The sequence below is a fragment of the Mytilus californianus genome, unplaced genomic scaffold (genome assembly GCF_021869535.1).
Source record: "Mytilus californianus isolate M0D057914Y unplaced genomic scaffold, xbMytCali1.0.p SCAF_1, whole genome shotgun sequence".
Lineage (NCBI taxonomy): Eukaryota > Metazoa > Mollusca > Bivalvia > Mytilida > Mytilidae > Mytilus > Mytilus californianus.
Window position 1 is genome coordinate 65,983,279 of NW_026262581.1, and position 24,382 is coordinate 66,007,660.

Genomic DNA, 24,382 nt, shown 5'->3' on the forward strand with positions numbered 1-24,382 from the left:
TCGTCATGTGGTTTGATATTTTCGGAAACTTTCTAGTGTTTTGTAGAAAATGAAAGTAAACCATGGCGGATGATGTGCAGCCACTTCTTGGGATTAATGTTATAATCAACGGAGAAGACGATGAAGGTTTCATTAGTTTTTGTTTCTAGTAGAAATGTTGCTAAAAATACGTACCCACAATTTCTGTAATGCTCAAATAAATATCTTTTAAATATGAAAATAGTGTATAAAATAGATATGTACATGTAAACAAGAAACTGTAAAATGTAAACAATTTTATTTTCAGAGACAGAGTTACATGTTACATGTATCCCCGTCTCATGGGTTTTCGTGCTATTAAGAATGCATTGTGACGTCACAATTTCCATTGAAAAAGCATGCATAGTACGAATTCATATGACGTACGAAAACATATGAACTGACCATACATGTACATGTAGTTGACCAACAATAGTTTTCAATCTTATTATATTTAATGCTTAGGTTAAAAAAAATAGGTTTTAAGGAAATTTAACTTATATTTTTGATGTTTATTGTGGTAATCCAGATATATTTTTATGCGACTAACTAGAATACATGAGATTTTAATTTCAATTTTATAAATGATTTGCCGCATTTGACCATGGGTCATTTGGTGAAAAACGTGTCATGGACATTGTGAAGTAAAGATTTTGCTTTGTGGTGTCAATTTTTTCTTGGTAAAAAGTAGCAATCGAAACATCATTTATTTATGTTTTTTGTTATGTTTTCTTACAAATGTTAAGAGTGTTTAAACACTCACAAACCTGTTTAACTGATAATGATATGATATGCCTTTTGCAAGTCAGGTAACTGTATATCAGCTGTTGCTATTGGATGTAATTTAAAGTACTTTGTGAACATTGATAAGTAACCTAACACACACGACTAATGCTTTTAGTAGTTATTATTCCAACCCAGTTGTTATTGGGAACTATTCTAATATTCTTCTATACTCAGTGTTGAGGGAAGAGGAAGACATGAAAACAAATATACAATATAACTGTAATGACTGTGGGTGAAATTTTGTTATATCATGTATATTAAAATGCCAAACTAAAAATAGAGTAAAGAGACATTACTGAAAGGTCTTCAACCCATAGGAAAATAAAGTGGAGCCAAGACATCATTGAAAGCTACAGGTACATAAATATATTAAATGTAAATGTCGCTAATTTACATGTTGAATTTGTAGACAGCAGTAGCAGTGATGATGATGATGATAATGACTTAGAGGAGCAGCACATAGATGTTGAAGAAGAGAAGGAAGATGATGATGACAATAGTAATGGAGAAAATACTGATAGTACTAGGAGAAGACTACAGTCCATAACATTTGATACTTCACTGCCTGGTACACACTCAGTAAGTCATATAAAGACAACAGTTCATAACTTTTGATACAACACTGTTTGGTACACATCCAGTAAGTCATGTAAAGACTACAGTCCATAACATTTGATACAAATTGTCTGGTACACACTCAGTAAGTCATATAAAGACTATAGACTTTGATTAGTCCATAACATTTGATACTTCACTGCTTGGTACACACTCAGTAAGTCAAATAAAGCTTTCAGTCCATAACATTTGATACTACACTGCCTAGTACACACTGAGTAGGTCATATACATGTAAAGAATACAGTCCATTACATTTGATACTTCACTGCCTGTACACACACTGTAAGTCAGATAAAGACTACAGTCCATAACATTTGATACTACGCTGCCTGGAACACACTCAGTAAGTCAAATAAAGACTACAGTCCATAACATTTGATAATACACTGCATGGTACAATACACTCATTAAGTCAGATAAAAGACTGCAGTCCATAACATTTGATACTCCACTGCCTGGTACACACTCAGTAAGTCAGATAAAGACTACAGTCCATAACGTTCAATATTACATTGCCTGGTACACACTAAGTCAAATAAAGACTACAGTCCATAAAATTTGATACTACACTGCCTGGTACACACTCAGTAAGTCAGATAAAGACTACAGTCTTCTTCTTCCAAAATACTGCCCACATTCAACATGATGAATATTCTGGCAAGTTGTGCATGATTAAAAATTGGTTAAAAACAAATTGTTGAGTTGATTGATTAGAGTTGTTGGTTACTTGAGACTTGAATATCTCGAGAGACTTTGCTGTTGCGTATCTAGAGGCAGTTTGTTCAAATCCTTGACAGTGTTTACAAAGAAGGACCATTTCCTACAATCTTGGTGACTGGCTGTAATAGGAAAGTATGATGTCCTGTCTGATTGGAGCTTCTTGTTGGTTTTTGTAGGTATTTACTCTTGTCCTTGGCTATAAGGTCATTTGTTATTTTGTAGCACATGATGAGTTGGGCTTCTTTTCTTCTTGTGTGTAAACTTTTCCATCCAAATTCATTTATCATATTGTAACGAAATGTGGGTCCCCTGAATTGCAACTTGTTTCCCCTAAAATTGTGTGATGACGTTGTATCTTACCGATAATTGACTTTTCTTATTACATATTTCTTGTATAACTATGTTTAAACATTGTTAACTCTAAAACTTTTTATTATTCTTGCCTATGTTTTTACATAGGAACACCTGTGCATTGTGTACTTAAAATGACGTACAATGACGTCATTGCCTATTTTGGTAATCACCAGTTCCGGTTTTGGTAATTTAGGTATTTTCCGAAATGGTAAATGGTAAACCAAATCGGTAAATTGGTTTACCTAAGTATAAATACGGCGGAGAATACAGATAAGTCTTCAGCACAATTTTACCCTGGGCAAGTAACACACGTTAAGTCCAAGCGATTTTGATATACGTACAGATACCATGTACCAGACCAAGTAGTTAACCAGACAGCCAACACTATTACAATGTCCGAGGAGACTACGTCCGTATAATGTGGGTTTGTTAATTTCTTTACAAGTTACATTTAGAGAATAACTTCTCGAGAGAAACTTTATCTTTTGGCATTGAATTTGATTTACCATTTGCCGATCACCAAACTATATTTTTCCGCTATCCATTTTCTTTTATTCCCGATAGGAGGTTAATAAAGTATTTATCTGTTAGACTAGAATACTGTTAAGTTATTTAATATTTATATGTATTGTTGCTATTTATGCATCTTAAAGTTAATACAAGTTGATTTTTATTTAACAAGTCTGTTATTCTTACAAACATCGAGTTTTACCAAACAAAAACCTATACTAGTACTCCAATCTACCCTTTTATATCAGAGTCATTACCTTACCAGAGGAACCAAACCTTACCAGTGTGTATTCAGAATACCAGAGTACCACACAGTACCACGATACCAGAGTACCACGCTACCAAAGAAGAGTCACCAGATATAACTTTTATTTTTTATATACTCGTTCATTCTAACATAACACATTCTTATAGCAACGCACTAAGGGATAAACATTTATAGTTTAACACTAAGGCCCGACCGCTCGGTTTTCGTTACAATATTACTGCTCTTTGATGGATTTTGAGCTGATGTGGAGGTTTAGATGTAAGAAACCAAGGCTTCGGCTGGCTTTTCCTGTGATGTTTTTTTATGTGTTTTCCCCAATCTAGATCATTTGTGATGTGCAGCCCAGGTATTTAGTAGATGTTTCATGCTCCAGAGTATGGCCGTGTAGTTTGTAGTCCAACTTGATTGGATTTTTCTTTTTCGTGACTGAGGACGGTGCATTTTTCAGGGAAGAACTCCATTTTCCGAAGTTTTTCCATTTTGCCAGTTTGTCCTGGTCTTAATGGAGTTTATGGCAGTCAGTGTCTGAGGAAATGGTCAAATAGACAACAGAATCTTCCGCAAACAGTCTCACTGTTGAGTGTAGGCCTTCTGGTAGGTTGTTAATGAAAAAAGTAAAAAAAAACCCATAACATTTGATCCTACACTGCATGGTACACAATCAGTAAGTCAGATGTCCATCTTTAAAGGTTTTTGATATATCTTAAATTTCTTTTCAGTATCTTGGTGATGACTTAGAAGATATCAGTGGAAGAACCATATATGATGAGGATGGACTGGTGTCTCTGCCATTGATAAAGCTACCAGGGATGGTACTGGTTCCTGGTCAAACAATACCACTCACTCTGTTTCATCAACATGTAGTTGCCATGATGAAAGAAGTAAGGGATACAGATAAAACATTTGGTGTGGTGGCATATAGGTAAATATGCTACTAGAAAAATCCTTTTACATGTTCTGTTATTCATGTTATTTGATTTCATAGTGCATTCAAGTTTGGTATGCACTGTGTATGAAATATAATTAAAGTTTTGATGAGCATCATTTGAATACAGTCTATGACTAATCATGTAATCATACTACATGTATGTAAGTTTACTATTTTCAGCCTAATTAGCTGTTTGATGACAATTTATTTTGACAACAGATCGCTTTTTAAAGTGGGTCAGACCTCTTGACAAAACCAGTTTAACAAGGAAATACAAACTGCTCAGATTATGGCCGTCTTTTCAGAATAAAACAAAATTACAAAATGTGTTTGATACTTTTTTGGCATATACAATAACATATACATTCAAAAAATGATAAAATACATTTCCTTCTGATCTTATATCTACCTATACCTACCAGTAGATTCATTTTTGGACCATTGACCTATCAAATGGTTCGACGTATCCTAGGATTTGTCCCTGATTTTGGCCTATCCTCCTGATAGACATATAGTGCAGAAAGTGTGGTATATCTATCTAGGAAGATGAATATAGGTACGTTTTTAGGAAAACATAAAACACATTAAAAGAGTCAATCTTTTAAACTATGTTTATGAATTCGAATTATACAGTTAAACTATTGAATTACAAACATTAGGCCTATTTAAAAATCTGGTGGGCACATCGTTATTGTTAAAAATCACTCTCTCCCAAAAAATAACAGCCTTATTAATTATATGCCAGGTGTTCATTTGGTTAACTTATGTGAATATTAGCATGACAAATTTAAAAATACTACTGCTTTTAAAGATACAAGTTAAGGAATAACTACGAAGGAAATTTTTGAAAATTTGTATATATGAAATATGTTACCAAATTTTTAGGAAGCATCTCTTGTATAACACAGTATTGTACACTTGCTATCCACATGACTTATACTTTGAGGTTTTGCCAGTACATACTAAGTGTGATACTTCTTTAACTTCAGGTTCCTAGAAAATGAAGAAGGGTCACCAACTACTGCAAACATAGGTACAACTGCTGAGATATTTTCATATAAAGATGAGACAGATGACCAGACAGGACTGTCTTCAGCCAGTCTAATGGCAAAGGGAAGACAGAGATTTAAAGTTGTGGAATCAAGAAGGACTAACACAGGGTAAAGTAAATAACGGTATATCTATATATCTATGCCAATAGAGAGTCAAAACAAGGACCGCATTACTAGTGCAGAATGTATCAAGTGTATTGCTATAATTTGTGCTTCATTTCAAACTAGTAATATCTTTGGTTTAAAGCTTGACTTGGATGTGACCAGTTTCAAAATGTACTGTTTTTGAATCAAATTAAAATTAAAAGCTTTGTCAGTAAAGCAGTTGTGGTAATATGAGGGTTTGGCAGCTTATATATAATTAACGTGGAAATTTATTGTAGGTATCCAAATGAATTTTAGGTCATCCTCAGATATACCTGACTGAATATAAAGAATAATTCACTGTATGTCCTGTACATTTTGGGACCAATTTTAAGATCATCCATATGATTCATTAAAACATCATTGCCCTCATATCATACAGGATACATTGCCAAAGTGGACAAAATCATGAACAACTTAAAAGTTATTCATGGTTGTCTAAACATATTTGGTTTTTATTTTGGCATAGACGTTTTTTTTAACTAACTTGTATTATGAATAGTGACTGTTAAGTTTTAATTATAAGTTTAAAGGTAAACATAATATGTTCCCATCAATGGGTCAAACTTTGACTTTTCTCATAAACAGTTGTTTTTACAAACATTTAATTAATATTTTATGAAAGCAATCAAGTGATTTGGTATGAATAAGAAGGGAAGTTTTTCTTGTCACATTTGTACATAAAACCTTTTGGCGATGGGGATATTCAAGGATGGCAATATAAAGAGGGGATTTTAACATACAGAAAAACAAAACAGTTATATAAGAGTTTAGCAGTGTAAGGAGGGACAATACAACAAGGGAGTACTATATATTAAGTATAATCCTATTTAACAACCAATATTAACATAAATTAAATAGAAATCGACATCTTGATTTAGATATAATACAAAATTTTCACTTAGATATTTGAACTTAAAAATTTTGTCCCACACATTGTCTTTTTTTAGTTTTCTTGTTTTTGACTAATTGTAAATAACTTTTTTTCTCAGAATTTTAATGGCAAAAGTTAAAATACTGAAAGAAAGAATGTTACCAGAATTTTTAGAGGGAGCTAGACCACCGTCACACTGCAAGTTTTGTTGTAATCCTGTAGAGCAGGATCCTACAGAACAGACAGCTGTAGACAGGGAAGGCAAGGTCATTGCCAGTGTATCATTTGTAAATAAAAGACAGGTATAGCAAAGACAGTTACATTCTAATCTCATTTTGTTATTGCTGAATGATAAATAGTTACATGAAAATCACTAAATTTTAATTTATCATAAGTCTTTTTTTTTTTACTTATGTCTATTTGTAATCATTGAATGTAACATGCCCTTTATGGGACGATAATTGATTAATAAAGTATTTGTATTGACTATTCGTTAGTCATTTTGATATTTTTTTATATAAAAGACTTCAATTTTATCACAATGGACACTGTATGTTTTCTGGTTTTAGTTCCCATTTCCATAAAAGCGATATTTTGGATGCTTAGTAATTTATAGCCTTCCAATAGTAACTATTGATACACATATTTGATTTACATTATATGTACTCTTATTTTTCAGATAAATAGGTTCACATCAGCATATTACACATGGTGGCCACCTTGGGTCTATAAAATGTATGATCCAGTAAGTAGAATGTAGTTACAAAGGGAATGTAGTAATATGTTTGCCTATATGAGTTTCATATTGGTTAAAGTTAAACTATGTGACAGATAATAAAATCCCTTTATTTATCTACCTTTTTGACCTATTTGCTGCATAGGTGTAGGATCTTCACATTGACATGATTGATGTATAAAAAAAAATCTTTTCATTTTCATCAGCGTTTTGAGTAACTAACAAAGAGTTTTCTTATGATAAGTACACATATTTTTTATAGGTAAGCTACTATGTATGACATGCTTTTAGATCTGTTACTTAATCTACTTCCCAAATATTTGTTTGTTCTTTGCATTGATGCACTAAAAAGAACTTGTTGGCACACTTTTGTTAACTTCTATTCATAACTTCTTGATATTTCATTATTGGTACACTTTACTGTGTGACATATTTGCAGCTATGTCACTTATCTACTTCATGTTTGCAAAATACATGTACAAAGTTCTAACTTTTTCACATCAATTTAAAATGAACTAAATGCAATATCAGTCAAGGATATAACTCTATAGGGTTATTGGAGAAAAATAACATACATTTGTTATTAAGGACTGAAAAGTCAAAGAACTGTGATAAAATATGTATGTTAAATGTTTCAAAGGGCCAATATACATCATTTGTTTTGTTAGAATGTATACAAGTTCTATTGATATTTTTATTGTCTTTATGTATACTAAACTATAGAAAGATATAACAGTTCATAGTTTGCCAATCATGCATAGTCATGATAGTACACCTATGTTATTACAGAAAAAATATGCCTGTAATAACTAAAATGTGTTATTACAGCTTCTCTACATCTCTTCAACGCCTTTGCTCAGATACATCATACTTAATCACAATGTATTTTAATTTATTGTAAGAAATAATGGTCAGAGCATGTAATGAGGTTCTGGGCAAGCTTCCCAGAAATTCCCAACTACCAAGTGTCTCATATAATAAGTTACATGACTTTAATAACTAAGCCTTGTTATTACAGCTAAGTTTATCCCTTGAAAGCCTTGTCCCATTGATTTACCATGGTTGATGAAAAATGTATTAATTTAATTCAAAAATTAGTTATCAAGGCTATGTATTTAGTTTCTGCACAAAGTTTCAAGAATTCCCAAGTGCCCCCTAAAAATTAAAATACAGATTTAGATAATTTAAGGAATAAAAAGTAGACAACTTGTAAAAGTATCTGTGTAATAACACATGCAAGATATTTTCTCTAATAACCCTATATAGTTATATTCCTGACTGAATATAGCCCCCACAATATTAGAGTGGGTTATGATTATAAGAATTCGGTCCCTGATATACATGATATAGCTTGATGCATGCACAGACATGAATATCAGAAAGTTTTGTCAAATTTTTCTCACAAGTTGAATTGTTTCACATTTTGTCATGCATGTTGGGGCCTTTTATAGCTGACTATATAGTTTGGGTTTTTGATCATTGTTGAAGGCTGTACAGTGAGCTATATTTGCTTAAATCCGTCATTTGGATTCTGTTTAAAATTTGTCTCATTAACAATCTTTCCACATCTCCTTACTTAATACTCGTATTGGTAGCTATAAAGCTAATCAGGCAAGGACCAAAACAGGATGATTAATGTTTAATGAAGACTTAGATTATTATATCTTGTATACTGATGTTAATAAGTTTTCATATGTCTGATGTCTTTGACTCATTTTCGTGGTTCTATGAAGGCTTTCAATCTACACTGGTCAATTTCTTAATCACTATGACTAACGAGTAAATCAACTGGTCTAAAGAATCATTGTAAAGTGTAGCTCATGATTTTATGTGTATATGACATTTATGTCATGAAAAAGTGAAAAATGAAAGTTAGTGTTCTTGTTTTAATTACAGGAATCTGTAGTGCAAAGAATGAAACAAAAACTTAATAAATGGAATGAAACTTTACAAGCAGATAAATTAACAAATGATCCTATAGAGCTGTCATATTGGGTGTGTCAAAACCTTCCATTAGACGACAGCCAGAGATTAAATTTACTCAGTTTAGATAGTGCTGTACAGAGGTTAAGATGTGCTTTAAGTATAATGGAAAAGGTAGGTGTGATAGTCAGTTTCCTTCCATAAAAGTCTGAATAGTAACTAATCTGTAATCTGATCCAAGCTTTCTGAAAATTTAGTAGTGGTAGTAAAAAGTAGGGGTGATTATTATGTATAAAAAAGGAATCCTCTTAATTTGATCAATAAAAAAGTCTATTATCTACTGGTCTTACTGAGTTATATATATATGCATATTATAAGAGTTGCACAGTTATAACTTTCTATATGTCAAATTCAGTTGTGTATTGTCTGCCGTTTTTTCTCTCTGAAATTAAGAGTGCCAGTCAGGGGTATGGATTATAGAGTATTATAAGCATGAAATAGAAGAAAAACTTAATTCCGCAATGTTTGTTTACGTCCGCCATGTTTGTTATTTAAATTGTAGAGGGCACCCTTATTTTATATATTTTTTAAACTAATAATTTGCCTAATCCATATTGATATGCAATTTTTATTTAAAAATCCAATATTAACTGATATGTATCAAAATCAAATGCTTCTTTACTAATTAAGTCTCCCAAACGAAGTTTGGGAAGACTTATTGTTTTTGCTCAGTTCTTATTATTATTATTATTATTCTTCTTCTTCTTCTTCTTCTTCCGCCGCTTTTAAATTTGAACTTGTCCGCACCCGTTCTCCAAAACCGCTTGTCAGATTAACTTAGGGTTTCACAATATGTTAGACTAACATGTCTAGTGGTGCAATCAGGGTTTTGTTTTTGCAATGGGGTTTATAAAGGGGTACTTTGAGGGGCAAAAAGAAAAGAGGGTTTTACTATAGAACCCTATGGGATTTAATTTTTAAAAATTTTCAAATGATTATAAATTGAAAACCGTTTGTGATAGACACAATCTTTTTAATTGAAAATGTTCTAAATGATAAAGCCCATTAAATGAAATACAGGGTTAGTCCCCAGGGGTCACCCCCACCCCCTGCCATTTAAGAAAGTTCTAATACCTTGTAAGTGGTCAAGATCCCCACCCCTAAACCATATATATTCTGGTTTGTCATGCTAAGATGGTTTGAATGATATACAGGGTTAGTCCCCAGGGGTCATCCCAACCCCCTGCCATTTGAGAAAGTTCTAATATCTTGTAAATGGTCGAGATCCCCACCCCTAAACCATATATATTCTGGTTTGTCATGATAAAGCACATCAAATGAAATACAGGGTTAGTCCCCAGGGGTCACCCCCACCCCCTGCCATTTAAGAAAGTTCTAATATCTTCTAAGTGGTCAAGATCCCCACCCCTAAACCATATATATTCTGGTTTGTCATGCGAAGATGGTTTGAATGATATACAGGGTTAGTCCCCAGGGGTCATCCCGACCCCCTGCCATTTGAGAAAGTTCTAATATCTTGTAAATGGTTGAGATCCCCACCCCTAAACCATATATATTCCTATTTGTCATGTCTCGAACATTTGAATGACGTATACAGTCAGTCCCCAGGGGTTCCCCCCACCCCCAATGTTCTAATATCTTGTAAATGGTTGAGATCCCCACCCCTAAACCATATATATTCCTGTTCGTCATGTAATGAACATTTGAATGACGTATAGGGCCAGTCCCCAGGGGTTCCTCCCCACCCCCAATGTTCTAGTATCTTGTAAATGGTCGAGATCCCCACCCCTAAACTATATATATTCTGGTTTGTCATGCCAAGATGATTTGAATGATATACAAGGTTATTCCCCAGGCATCACTAATGCATATAACTTTACTGGACCAAACCAATTTTCACTAGACGTTGCCCAATGTCAGGCGACCCTGGGAATAACGAATTATGGGAGCTTCGTTTGGGAGACTTCGTAACAGCATCCTGTTACAATCATTTCTTGTTTCTCATATTCTTGTAGCAATTGCATAACTTAAACTGGAATTCACTTGTTAACAATGTTACAAAAAAAGTAAAGAAGTTAGTTGGGAACCAGCTAAACTACAAAATGTAATTGGTTATTCATCAGTTTAAGTGTTTCATACTGCTGCATGTGTTTAATTTTAGCTAAAGGTCCTTCAAAATTTATGTGATAAATATATCGCAGTATTTCTCTAAAGAACCGAACTGTTTTAGTTTCAAAGTTGTATTCTTTAGTGATACCTATTAAGTACAGATTTTCCAATCACTCTTATTGTATTTGTTTGCGATTTACACATTCTTTTCCTTTATCTGGATAATATCAAATACAACTTTTACGATTGGTGCGGACAATGTAATAATGCGGACTTTACAAAGTCGATTACGGTATCAGGGACATAATTTTTGGTGGAAGAAGACTTTGAAGTCTTCTGAAATCCTATACTGCTGGCTGTGAAATCATTGAACCGTCACCAGGAGTGTTGCCGTATCCCTTTCTGTGCTTTACAATTTCAAAACTTCCGTGCCATATCTTGACACCGATGTTTACACATGATCGGTTTCAAGTTTGTAAAATAGCATCTGCATCATTTTATAAAACAAATGTACAGCTAGGCTTGAAAAAAACAATCACTATCGTTAGTGTTATGATTTCTCATGTTTTAATGTTTTAATATCTACCTTTTTATTTATGTTAATTATAAGATTTCATCTCGTCATACATGTACGTTATTTATTTACTTGTAACCGGATGTTTTCAAAGGAGTTTGGTAGTACGCATGCGTTAATTTAATTATAATCTGAAACTAGCTGGAATGGTTCAGCGCCCTCCATCCACTGCCTTTTCTCTTTGGAGTGATCAGAATAAAACAACTGTATTATTCGGTTAATCCAAACCACGTTGGTTAAGTATCTGCGCATGTGCACAAATGGGAAATTTAATTGTGCATCCGAAAGTTTCATATTAATGATAAACAGAATTTTCATTAATTCATACAGAAATGCATCTTATGTTAATTTTAAGTATCTACGCGGAGAGTACGATTCAACTCAATGATGCTTGACAAAAATACACGGATTTAGTTGTTCCGTCTGTGTTCAGATCTTTAACGCAATCAAGTCATATTCTGGTTTTAGAAAACATGCGTTTTTTAAAACGAAAGTTAGAACATTTCAGTATGTTATTGCGATAATAAAGAGTCAAGCGCACATGTTAATCTGCTGGTGTTTTACACTACAAACGATGCACCGTCAGTTGACAGAAATATCAATGTACGAACAAATGTCAGTTGATGGAATCCATTTGGAAAGTACATAGTTTTCATGTCAGCCATTGTGGGAATGTCCCCAATGAGTACCTTTATTGCCTAACGACGTTACGTTTCAAAGTTTTAAGTGATTAAAAACGGGATTTAACAAATAAATAGTCCAGCTTTTTACCGTTATTCGTCATGAAGGTACCCCCTTTACGACCTATCGAGTACGGAACCAGTAATTCCTTGCTTTCAATCGTATTATTTTTCATGAAACATTCCAGAAAATGACCGTTTGACGCCTGACGGAAAAGGGCATTCCTACCCTCGTACTTTTGTGTAAAAAGTTTAGATGAAAAACAAATATGATTAACAGCAGCAAATAAGTGGTTCCCGATTTGGGTCAAGTTCATACAGAAAATGAACGGGTTTGAAATGTTAACAAGTGCTCAAAACCCAATCCCTTACCTGAGACAAATGCATTGGATATATTTAGCATTTTTCAATATATGTTTATAATGAAAAAAACAAGTAACTGTGAACAACTATAACAATTCATGATTAACTGGTTGATGTTAAACCCTACTTTAAGCACACTTGACTAAAATCAGGGTGGTCATTTTTTTTTTATATAGGAAGGAGTTCGGAATACTCAAAGTGAACTATCTACCTTTGACAAAAAAAACTTCCAAGTGAAACCTAATCAGTAACATATATAATTGCTTGCATCAAGTTTACCATGCTGAGACAAATGTATGGAATTATAGAAAATTTAATTTGAATCAACAGCATTTTTATACGACCGCAAAAAAATTTTGTGGTCGTATATTGGTATGACGTTGGCGTCGTCGTCATCGTCCGGCGTCGGCGTCGTCGTCGTCCGAAGACACATTGGTTTTCGCACTCTAACTTTAGTTTAAGTGAATGGATCTTTTTGAAATTTGACCATAAGGTTAAATACCACAAAAGGAAGGTTGGGATTGATTTTGGGGGTTATGGTACCAACAGTTAAGGAATTAGGGGCCAAAAATAAGCATTTTCTAGTTTCCAGACAATAACTGTGGAACGGTGTATGGATCTCTCTGAAATTATACTACAAGTTTCCATACCACAAAGGGATGGTTAGGATTTGCTTTGGGGGGTTATGGCTCAAACCGTTTAGGAATTAGGGGCAAAAAAGGGGGAAAAACAAGGTTGTCCTGGTTAATGGACAAATACTTAAGTACAAAACATAATTTAAAGCAGTGTAAGGGAGATAAATCAAATACATCATTGAAATTATCTCCCTTACACTGCTTTTAAATTATGTATAAAGTAATGGTTAATGAACAATAAAGATAATTTAATACAGTGTAAGGGAGGTAATCCAAATACAACGTTTTGGTTACTTCCCTTACACTGCTTTTAAATTATGTTTAAAGAAATGCATATTTATAAAGGAAGACCAGTAAAAATATCTGCAAATGTTGCATCTTTTTTTTTTACAAAAAAATCCATATGAAAGATTTGACACTATATTTTTTATTCTATTATAAAATAGATTAAGTTAGCACTATGGTAAATTTAAATGGGTAAATATGGTTGCCAACTCCATTGGAAATTTGAATTGAGATTATGACCATATTTTGAGGGAAAGAATTTTTTTGGGGAAAAAAGGGGGGGGGGGATAAAAAGAAATTGTGGGAGGTCAATTTTTTCTCATTTCAGATTTCAGAAATTAAAAAGAATTATTCTTCAAATATTATTTTTTTTTCAAATTTCAAATATTGAAAAATTTCAAGAAGTAATCTTTAATTGCACAGTATGGCGCATTAGATTTGTAAAATCTTTGATCACATTTATTTATTTGTTATGCCAAATCTAACAGTGTATTTAGATTTTTAATTTTGGGTCCAGTTTTCAAATTGGTCTACATTAAGGTCCAAAGGGTCCAAAATTAAACTTTGTTTGATTTTAGCAAAAATTTAATATATGAGGTTCTTTGATATGCCGAATCTAAACATGTATTTAGATTTTTGATTTTTGGCCCAGTTTTCAAGTTGGTCCAAATTGGGGTCCAAAATTAAACTTTGTTTGATTTCAACAAAAATTGAATATATGGGGTTCTTTGATATGCTGAATCTAACCATGTATTTAGATTTTTTATTTGTGGACCCCGTTATCAAATTGGTTCATATTAAGGTCAAAAGGGTCCAAAATTAAACTTTGTTTGATTTCATCTAAAATTGAATTATTGGGGTTCTTTGATATTCCAAATCTAACCGTGTATTTAGATTTTTAATTTTGGGTCCTGTTTTTTAAATTGGTCTACATTAAGGTCCAAAGGGTCCAAAATTAAACTAAGTTTGATTTTAACAAAAATTGAATTCTTGGGGTTCTTTGATATGCTGAATCTAAACATGTGTTTAGATTTTTGATTATGGGCCCAGTTTTCAAGTTGGTCCAAGATAGGGTCCAGTATTTAAACTTTGTTTGATTTCAACAAAAATTGAATATATGGGGTTCTTTGATATGCTGAATCTAAACATGTATTTAGATTTTTGATTATGGGCCCAGTTTTCAAGTTGGTTCAAATTGGGGTCCAAAATTAAACTTTGTTTGATTTCAACAAAAATTGAATATATGAGGTTCTTTGATATGCTGAATCTAACCATGTATTTAGATTTTTTATTTGTGGGCCCCGCTATCAAATTGGTTCATATTGAGGTCAAAAGGGTCCAAAATTAAACTTTGTTTGATTTCATCAAAAATTGAATTATTGGGGTTCTTTGATATGCCAAATCTAACCGTGTTTTTAGATTTTTAATTTGGCTCCCGATTTTTAAATTGGTCTTCATTGAGATCCAAAGGGTCCAAAATTAAACTTAGTTTGATTTTAACAAAAATTGAATTCTTGGGGTTCTTTGATATGCTGAATCTAAACATGTGTTTAGATTTTTGATTATGGGCCCAGTTTTCAAGTTTGTCCAAGTTGGGGTCCAAAATTAAACTTTGTTTGATTTTAACAAAAATTGAATATATGGGGTTCTTTGATATGCTGAATCTAACCATGTATTTTGATTTTGGACATTGGACCATAATAGGTAAATTAAAAAAATTCAAGTTCTTAGACCACATTCTTTCTGTGTCAGAAACCTATGCTGTGTCAAATATTTAATAACAATCCAAATTCAGAGCTGTATCAAGCTTGAATGTTGTGTCCATACTTGCCCCAACTGTTCAGGGTTCGACCTCTGCGGTCGTATCAAGCTGCGCCCCAGCGAAGCATTTTATTAGATTTTTATGTTCAGTATAGTCAGTTTTAGTTGAGACATGAGAATTATTAAAGAATATTATTTTTGGAAGAAAAAAATACTTGAAAGCAATAATGGGACAGAGCAGGCTGGGTTGGAGTGGGCTGCTTTCATGGTAATTCAAGTTACCTTTTATGCATCTTCTTCCACCTCAGAGCTATCAGCTCTTTGATTATTTACATGACTGCCACTTGAGATTCTTAAGGAATAGTAAGCAAATAAAACATTTACTTTTGCTATTGCCTTTTGCCTATTCAACCACTTAAAATATCATTCCAGGTCCAAAAATAGTTGACAAGACAAAAATATTCCCTTATCCTGAGATACAATCAATTAAAATGTTTGTGAAAAAGGTCTTTAAATGTATAGGCTAGAACCTGTCTTGACAGACCATCTTTTGCAAAACAACTTTTTTATCCCTGGTAGTGAAAGTCAAATTAGAAAAAAAACCTGTTTTTGTAAGACCAACTGTCATTCAAGACTTTTTTTTATGACAGAAAGGATCAATTGTATGATTGTTGCCTATCACCAAAGGCTGTATCATAAGGTTTGATATTTTATAAGCAAAGTAAAGTTCTATATAATTTCATATTCAAACATACTTAACAAAAATGTTTTGACTAAGAACTTTTGAATGCCTAAACGTAAGTTGATAATATATTGGCACACACCACAAGAGGTTGTTTCAAAGATCATGATGTAATGTCAGCATGGTCAGAGAAAATAGTTAATAGACAAAGACAAAACCAAATATTTTCATTAGTCTTTCATTCATATTCAAAGTCCTGTCTTTTTCGTGCTCAAATTTATAGCCTTGAGGATATGAACATTTTTTTACTTACATAAGAATCATAAAAAGACATTCTGGTTTATGATTTGTTTAAAAAAAGATTTATTGATTGATTGTTGGTTGCTCAACGTCCAGTGGCAAATATTTCATGCATGTTCAGGGCGATTAAAAAAAACCCAGTTATATGGTAGGATATAACTTAATCAGACTATAACCTAACAATACAATAAAAACAACCAACTAGATGCTCCAAGGAGCTAAAAAAATCTTTTGGTAATTACGTCTTACATTATTTGTATGAATAAAATGTACCTTATTTATAGAGAATCTCAACAATACAACGAAAACAGACATCTGGTTACATGGTCATAAATTTCTAGGATTTACGGTTTTGCATGTTTTGGATTAAGATTGTTTTAATCTGAATAAATTATTTCAACAGTTGCCTATTTTATATATCTGACTTTTCTTTCTAGTTACTGTTTATTGAATTATTTATTTTAGTGTTCTGTGATATGCTGTAGAGAATGTAAAACTCATGTGGCGTTAACAAATGATGTCTTCAGTCTTTCATTAGAAGGTCCGCTTGGTGCATATGTGAATCCACATGGACATGTTCATGAAACTTTAACTGTTTATAAAAGTCAAAATATCAATTTGATGGGAAGACCTACAAAAGAACACAGCTGGTTTCCAGGGTAATATTATGAATTGCAATATGCTTGATAACTATAAATTGTAGATCTTTTATTATTTTAAGTTTTTCAGGCCCATTATCATGTGTATTTTGATAGCTTCTACAAAGTGAAGATAATCAGTTTTAATTTTCCAACTAATATAACCATTGAAGATCAAGGGTCTGGACAATTTTTGTCAAATTTTATTTTAAAGTTCACCAAAATTGGAAAAAATACATGTTTAGTGGTTCTGCATCCTTATTTAAGTTATATTTCTAAGAGTATGATAGATAATAATTTACTTGTAGATTGGCATTTGAAATAAATCATTTATACATCTATCATAGTTTTATCATTTCTTGCCATGTCACGTGCATGTTAAAATGGGTTGTATAAAGGGGCATGTAGCAGAGAAGAATGTAAAATAAAAGTGTGCTTCTATCAATGACAGAAAATAATTTTTGAACAGTCGTTCCTACCTATTTACACAAAGCACATTTGCCATAACAGCATTCGCACTTGAAATAAATATAGTAAACATGTTAATTACACAAAACTTACCACCCTCTGAAAACACGGGCTTATAGCACTGGAAAAAGTTACAAGTCATTTATGTCATGACTAGCTTATATGACCTGATGACCATTTCAGCATCTTTGTCCAATTAAAAAAAATTTAACATTTTTCCATTGCAACACATACTAATTTGATTTATCATTCTGTACAACATAAACAATTAGTAAAATCTTGAATCATAAATATAACTGTTTTTGGTACATATTTGTGTTTCATTTTCATGTTGTTTATGGAGAAACATTTACCAAGTCAATCTACAAATTTCTGTCAGATCAATTAGAGTTTTAAGAATTCTGTATAGCATTTTATTTTAATTTGTACTGTTTATTTGGGGTTCAGTTACATAATTCCCAAGCCAAAATTGATGTTCAAAGTTGAATAAAAAAATGTTTTCTGCTTTTTCAGTTATGCCTGGACTATAGCTTACTGCAGAAGATGTACAAATCATATGGGTTGGAAATTTACAGCAACAACAAAAAATCTGACACCACAGAAATTCTTTGGTCTGACCAGAGGATCTGTTACACCTGGTATGCAGCAAGCAGAAGAATTAACAGACGGAGAGACTTGGATGCCAACTATGTAGAGCTTGACAATTTTGATATAGAAGCAACTTACAGAGTTTTTTGAAAACAATAAATGTATTTATTTTTCATTGCAAACTGATATTTTGCATTCTGTGTAACAGAAAAAGGACATGGTCTGAATAGTGTAAAATAGTGTTATTGTCAAAAGGTATTTTGAATTTATATTTTTTTTAAATACAGTTGTATTAGGGTACCGCTATGTCATTGTAGCTATTGTTATATACATGTTATTACTGAACTCTTTTTTGCTACATAGCTAGTAAGGCATGTATCTATGATAAGAGTTATATGACAGTAAACTATTGTTAAAAGACAGTTTAAATGAAAAAAATAAGAAACATAATATTGGTTACAATGAAATACCACAAATACCAAGTAAATAACAAACTGATAATTTACATGTGGAAAAAGTGATACTTCTATCCTCTCACGTCATACAACAATTACTTTGCATCAAAACAATGTGAGAATGCCTAGAAAAGATATAGTTCTTTGTATCTTCTACTTTAATTTCCTTTAAAAAGTCAATGTAATAAAAAGAATTACAAATGCGATAATTTAAATGTCAAAAGAAATATTTAACTTGTGACTGAATAAAAGTGATAATTGATAATAAGTGTATTGTTCAATAACTTGTTTAATATTTTTGATATTTGAAATCTTGGATGTGTTATTCTGCCTTTATCAATTGTATAGACAGTTTGTCTATAGTTGAAGACCTTATGTTTACCTGTGTGTCAAATTTTCTGTTTCCTTGATTGCTTTCTCATTGACATTTACACCTGAGTACCTTTTATTGTAAAAACTTGAGACATCTACATATATGTTATTTTTTATGGGATACTTAAGTAGTCTTATAAAAATTGTTTTGTTTTTATAAGTCCATATACAGGAAGTATTATGGTATACCGTTGTCCATCTGTCTGTCCGTCCGTTCGTCCGTCGTCAACATGTTGGATAATAACCCAAAAACACTTTCACCAATTTTCATGAAACTTTGGTGAATTGTTTATATCTACTGACGTAAGCACCAGGGCTTCCAAAATTTCCTGACGACAGCCGGACATTTTTCAAAGAAATATTTTTGACGGTCAATGATCAGCTGGATACTTAAATGTAACTGAGAGGATGCATAAATTGATATATGTGTAAAAATAATTAGTAGTGTTATATGCAATAAAATTATTTATAACTGTTTTGTTTTCTTCATTCTAAAAAAAAATAAAATATTATCCTCGGTATTGTGTCATTTTTCTGTGTATCGTAATACAGTAACCATCATTGCATCAATCAGCTTCAGTACCTGACTGTTCTCATGTTTTTGTTTCTGTTTATATAATCTATCTTCTCTCTGTGAGTACTAGTAACACTTTGTAAATTAAGGCCATCTTATTTGAAACTGTTGATGTTGGCTTTAATTGCAGTACAACTTGATCATCAATACACGTGATACTTTTCTTTTTGTGTATTGATTACCTGACCACGTGACTTTTACAACTGATGTGGTATTTATAGATAACATTGAGGAGGCCCAATGAAGGATATTGTTTTAAACGGTGTAAAATCTACTGAACAGTGATAACATTTATCTTTGTACGATTTCGAATTTTGATCGGAATCGTCACGTTTACGTTTGCCCATGATCGCAGATTTGTAAAGTTCAATTTGAGACAAAGTCTTTATAACAGTTGGAGATTGTCATGATTGGATATTATTCTTTATGATTTTAATTATAAACAGTTTTTAATATGAAAACAAGAATAGAGAACGCCCCCCTTATTTATTGGACAACTCAGCTTGGTATACCCAAGCGAAGCTATTCTCGGTGTTTTTCCTATATATTTTAGTAAATTTTCCCCTTGAGAGTACCCCAGTATTTAACACGATGTACAGTGTTAAATAAAATAATATATATCATACTTATTCATTTATAAATATCCTTATTTGAAGAATAACTTTTAAATATCAGGATACTTTTTTAAACTCAATGCTCATTTAAAATAATATCTATAAAGCGTAATTAAATAGGATGTTGTTCCATACACGCTTACATGTTTGACCTCGTTTACCTGATTACCTTTATGTACATTGTTATGCATCATTAATTCTATTGATAAAGACAAGCTAAGGACACCTCATCAAAGGTAACAAACCTGTAATCAGTGAATGATTTATGGCTTCAATATAACTTATTGAAGGGATAATTGTTTGACAGCTTGTTGTTATTTAAATAAAAGAAAACGTGTTTTTTCTACTTTTTATTGATGTACACAAGCTGAAGACCAAGCCGTACATTTATGTACCCAGAGGATTAGACTAACTGAGACACTTCAAAGTATCTGAAATATGCTGCTTCTGTTTTATTTTACCCAATTATGACCAAAATATCTTTGTGAAATAGATTGCCACAATTATAAACTAAAATGCCCAAACGGACATGCCCAAAGCCCCAAACGGACATTTTTATTGATCGATAGTTGGTAAAAATTGGAATGACCGTTTCATGAAAATGCCTTGAATAACAAAATGTGGCACACCAATTCTATTTGACCGTTTGAGGCTGAGAGCAGCCGGTCTTTTTATGAAAGTTTCGGTCAAGTCCGGAATATATGACCGTTTTGGAAGCCCTGGTAAGCACCCTTTCGATTTTTTTTATACATTCTAGATTTTTACGTTTCAGAGTTATGGGATTTTATTCATAAAAAATGCGAGATTTTCCAGTTTTCTGACTATATTTCAAAAAAGCTTTGAACAACTTTCATGAAACTTTGGTGAATTGTTTATATATATTTATATAAATTCCCTTTCGATTTTTTAAAAATTCTGATTTTAGGTTTTGGAGTATTGGGACTTTATTCATAAAAATTGGGGGATTTTCCAGAATTTCGCACAAAAACTCAAAATCTCTTTCAGCAGTTTTCATGAAACTTTGGTGACTTGTTTATATCTATTGAAATAAGCTCCCTTTTATTTTTTATAAATTTCTGATTTGACATTACAGAGTTTTGGAACTTTATTAGTTGAAAAATTGTTGAAAACTGTCTAGTTGGCGACAGGCGTATCATGTGCTCATGGCGCAGCTCTTTATTATTGATGTGACTAGTACTAAAAACAGAAATTAAACAAAAGTCTTTTGATACAATTTTTGCCAAAGAATAATAGTTAAGATTTGAACATAAGCAAGATAAAAACCAGTATGTTAATGCCAAGCCTTGTTTTTATATAATGAATATACTCAAAAGTAGACGAGTAGTGGAATCCTTAAAAGTGTCTCCATATCTATATCTCTCAGTATGTAATAATGTTAATAAGTGTATGATCTTTATTTTTTAACTTGAACGTTTTGTATTTATTACTTTTTTATGTTAATAATTGTTATGTTGTTGAAGTGTAACTCGTTAATAAATTTCTAGTTTTTGTAGTTATCATGTAAAATACATGCCCAACTACTTTGTATAAGATGTACATTTTTGGTTCAGTATTTTTTTTATATCAGTCTCTTTTTAGTTAAGGGAACACAGTGCAAACAGCACCTTTTTATCATGAAATTTAAGGTTAAGTTATATTTACTGTCAATAAAACAAGTCACAGGTTAATTTCTCCAGTGAATCTACTGTATCTGAGTGATTTCAGTATCTGAGAGACAAACATATGATTTAATTAAACTGGATTGTGTAGAAGATTGATTTATGTTGATATAAATTATATAAATGATTGTATGTTAAGGTTAAAAATATGTCAGGATGAACATTGCTAGAATTTACACTTACAATTCTTAGTTAGCTGTATTCTACTGCAACATGTGCTCCAATAAAGTTTTTATTGTAATGATGTACAATTCAAGAACCCATCTCCACAATTTTTACAGGATTTGATGATTATGTTGTTCTCATGTTAAGTTAAATTCGAAGTTATATTTAGCAACACATTATATTTAAATTCTACCACTACACATCTTCTAAGGATATTTATTAAATTTAGATGGGAAGGTGTTAAGTGGTAAAATTTGTATCTCCAATGAATGAGAGGAAATGTTAATTAAATTTGAAGTTTTTCACTTAGGAAACTCAATTTCTTCCAAATAAATGCAAAACAATATGTGCAACATCATTCAGCATTTTCAAAAATACTTGAAATAGAATCATTTATTAATAAAAATGTTGAACAAATGATGCTTTTAAATAGTATATGGTTATCTGAGAATAATGTTAACACATTGATTAAAGTTTTGTTATTAATGTGAGAAAAATGATTATTAAATTACATAAAAAATTAGAGGAAATATTGAATGTATGAAAGAAAGAAAAAAGTCAGTTATTAGCTCATCTGCTGCTCCAAATAGTAGTTATTAAACTCTTCTTGTCCACAATGATGAGTTTTGCCTTTTGATGTTTTATATACTACTGCATACATGTTAAAATAACAAAACAAATGACAAAAAACAGACATGTTGTGATAATGTTATAATTGGCAAAAAGTATTGATGATAATTTCTAACTTGCAGTAATTTTTTTGTTAAACCCTGCTTACTATAGTTGAGGGCAATATGTTTGTCAGTATTTGTGTCTCTGCATCCATCTGTTTATCCATTTGTCTGTACTGTATCAGGTTAAAGTTTTGGTTTACAGTAAATTACTATGAAGTTTAAGTCACACCAACTTCAAACATTGCACACATAATTATATGATGTACGTGATCTTAAAAAAAACCTGCTAAATTAGGGTTTTGCCTCAGATATCATGGTTCACTGAACATGAATATGTAATTGCGTATAATTTGCTATGGATAAATATTCTTGTTTTGTCTAAGAAACAAAACAAATCTGCTTAGAATTTTCTTTTTAATATAGCTGATGTGTAATTTGGTGTTTATGTAATTGTTTGTCAGAAAGAGTTACAACACAATTTTTTTTATCATAACAGAAATTTTTGAAAAACAGATTTTGTTAATACCCTTAACCTTTTGTCATAAACTATAAATATATGAGGTTACCATGCATATAAAACTCTTTACTCTACTTTTGTCTTTGTCAAAATAATCTTAGTTGTATGTAATTAAAACTTGTGAAAAGTATCAAAAGTTTTGTTTTGAAAATATGTGCATTTGTACTGTGATACTGAATAAAAATGAGCTGCATATTAAAATGAGATAACAGAAACTTTGTTATGAAATTTTCTAAAAAGCCATATCTAGTCAATCTTTCTTGTTTACTTTTTTTATGCCTACCCATAACTGAATGATTGTTAATTTTCAAAAAGGTCTGAAGTTTCATCCATCATCTGAAATTAACTTGAAAGAATGTAAAAAGGTATGTGTGACTCCTTTTTTTTAGCTCACCTAAACCAAAGGGTCAAATGAGCTTTTCTCATCACTTGCCGCCTGTCATCTGTTGTCGTCAGTCATATGTTAATTTACAAAAAATCTTCTCTGAAACTACTGGGCCAATTGGAACCAAAGTTGTCCACAATCATCAATGAGGTATCTAGTTTAAAATTGTGTCTGATGATCCCCCTGTCAAACAACATGGCTGACATGGCTAAAAAAAGGAACATAGTCATAGCGGTAAAAAGCAAGATTTGTCTATTATCTTGAAAACCACTTTAGATAAAGAAAATCTGACAGGTCAGAAATGTTCAGATTAATGAGATCTATCTACTCACTATTTTAATCAAAACTGTCATATGACTTCTTCTAGGTGATATTGTCCTAAATTACAAATTTCACCATTTTTTTCCCATTTTTATACGACCGCAAAAATTAAAAATTTTTTGGTCGTATATTGGTATGACGTTGGCGTCGTCGTCGTCTGGTGTCGTCCGGCATCATCTGAAGACACATTGGTTTTCGCACTCTAACTTTAGTTTAAATGAATGGATCTCCATGAAATTTTACCATAAGGTTCAATACCACGAAAGGAAGGTTGGGATTGATTTTGGGGGTTATGGTACCAACAGTTAAGGAATTAGGGGCCAAAAATAAGCATTTTTCTAGTTTCATGACAATAACTTGTGTGTAAGTGTTTGGATATTTCTGAAATTGTACTACAAGGTTCCATATCACAAAGGAAAAGCTGGAATTGAGTTTGGGGGTAATTGCCCGAAACGTTTAGGAATTGGGGGCCAAAAATAAGCATTTTTCTAGTTTCCAGACAATAACTTGTGTTCAAGTGTATGGATCTCTCTGAAATTGTACTGCAAGGTACCATACCACAAAGGGAAGGCTGGGATTGAGTTTGGGGGTG

General features: G+C 32.0%; 1 protein-coding gene across 1 annotated transcript; it reads left to right on the plus strand.

The window, feature by feature from the left end:
- Nucleotides 1–43: 43 nt before the first annotated feature.
- Nucleotides 44–23,299, plus strand: LOC127722761 (protein cereblon-like). Its single transcript, XM_052229342.1, has 9 exons — nucleotides 44–126; nucleotides 1,214–1,383; nucleotides 3,993–4,195; nucleotides 5,191–5,361; nucleotides 6,390–6,573; nucleotides 6,951–7,016; nucleotides 8,904–9,104; nucleotides 16,806–16,999; nucleotides 17,960–23,299. Exons 1-9 carry the CDS (start codon nucleotides 63–65, stop codon nucleotides 18,138–18,140), a joined length of 1,434 nt encoding a protein of 477 aa, XP_052085302.1. The 5' UTR covers nucleotides 44–62; the 3' UTR covers nucleotides 18,141–23,299.
- The last annotated feature ends 1,083 nt before the right edge of the window (nucleotides 23,300–24,382 follow it).

Excerpts from the sequence above, each read along its gene's own strand:
- LOC127722761 (XM_052229342.1), top strand. The coding sequence starts at position 63 with ATGGCGGATGATGTGCAGCCACTTCTTGGGATTAATGTTATAATCAAC. Across the intron at positions 1,384-3,992 it reads CACTGCCTGGTACACACTCA|TATCTTGGTGATGACTTAGA; the intron begins GTAAGTCATATA and ends ATTTCTTTTCAG. Across the intron at positions 6,574-6,950 it reads CATTTGTAAATAAAAGACAG|ATAAATAGGTTCACATCAGC; the intron begins GTATAGCAAAGA and ends CTTATTTTTCAG.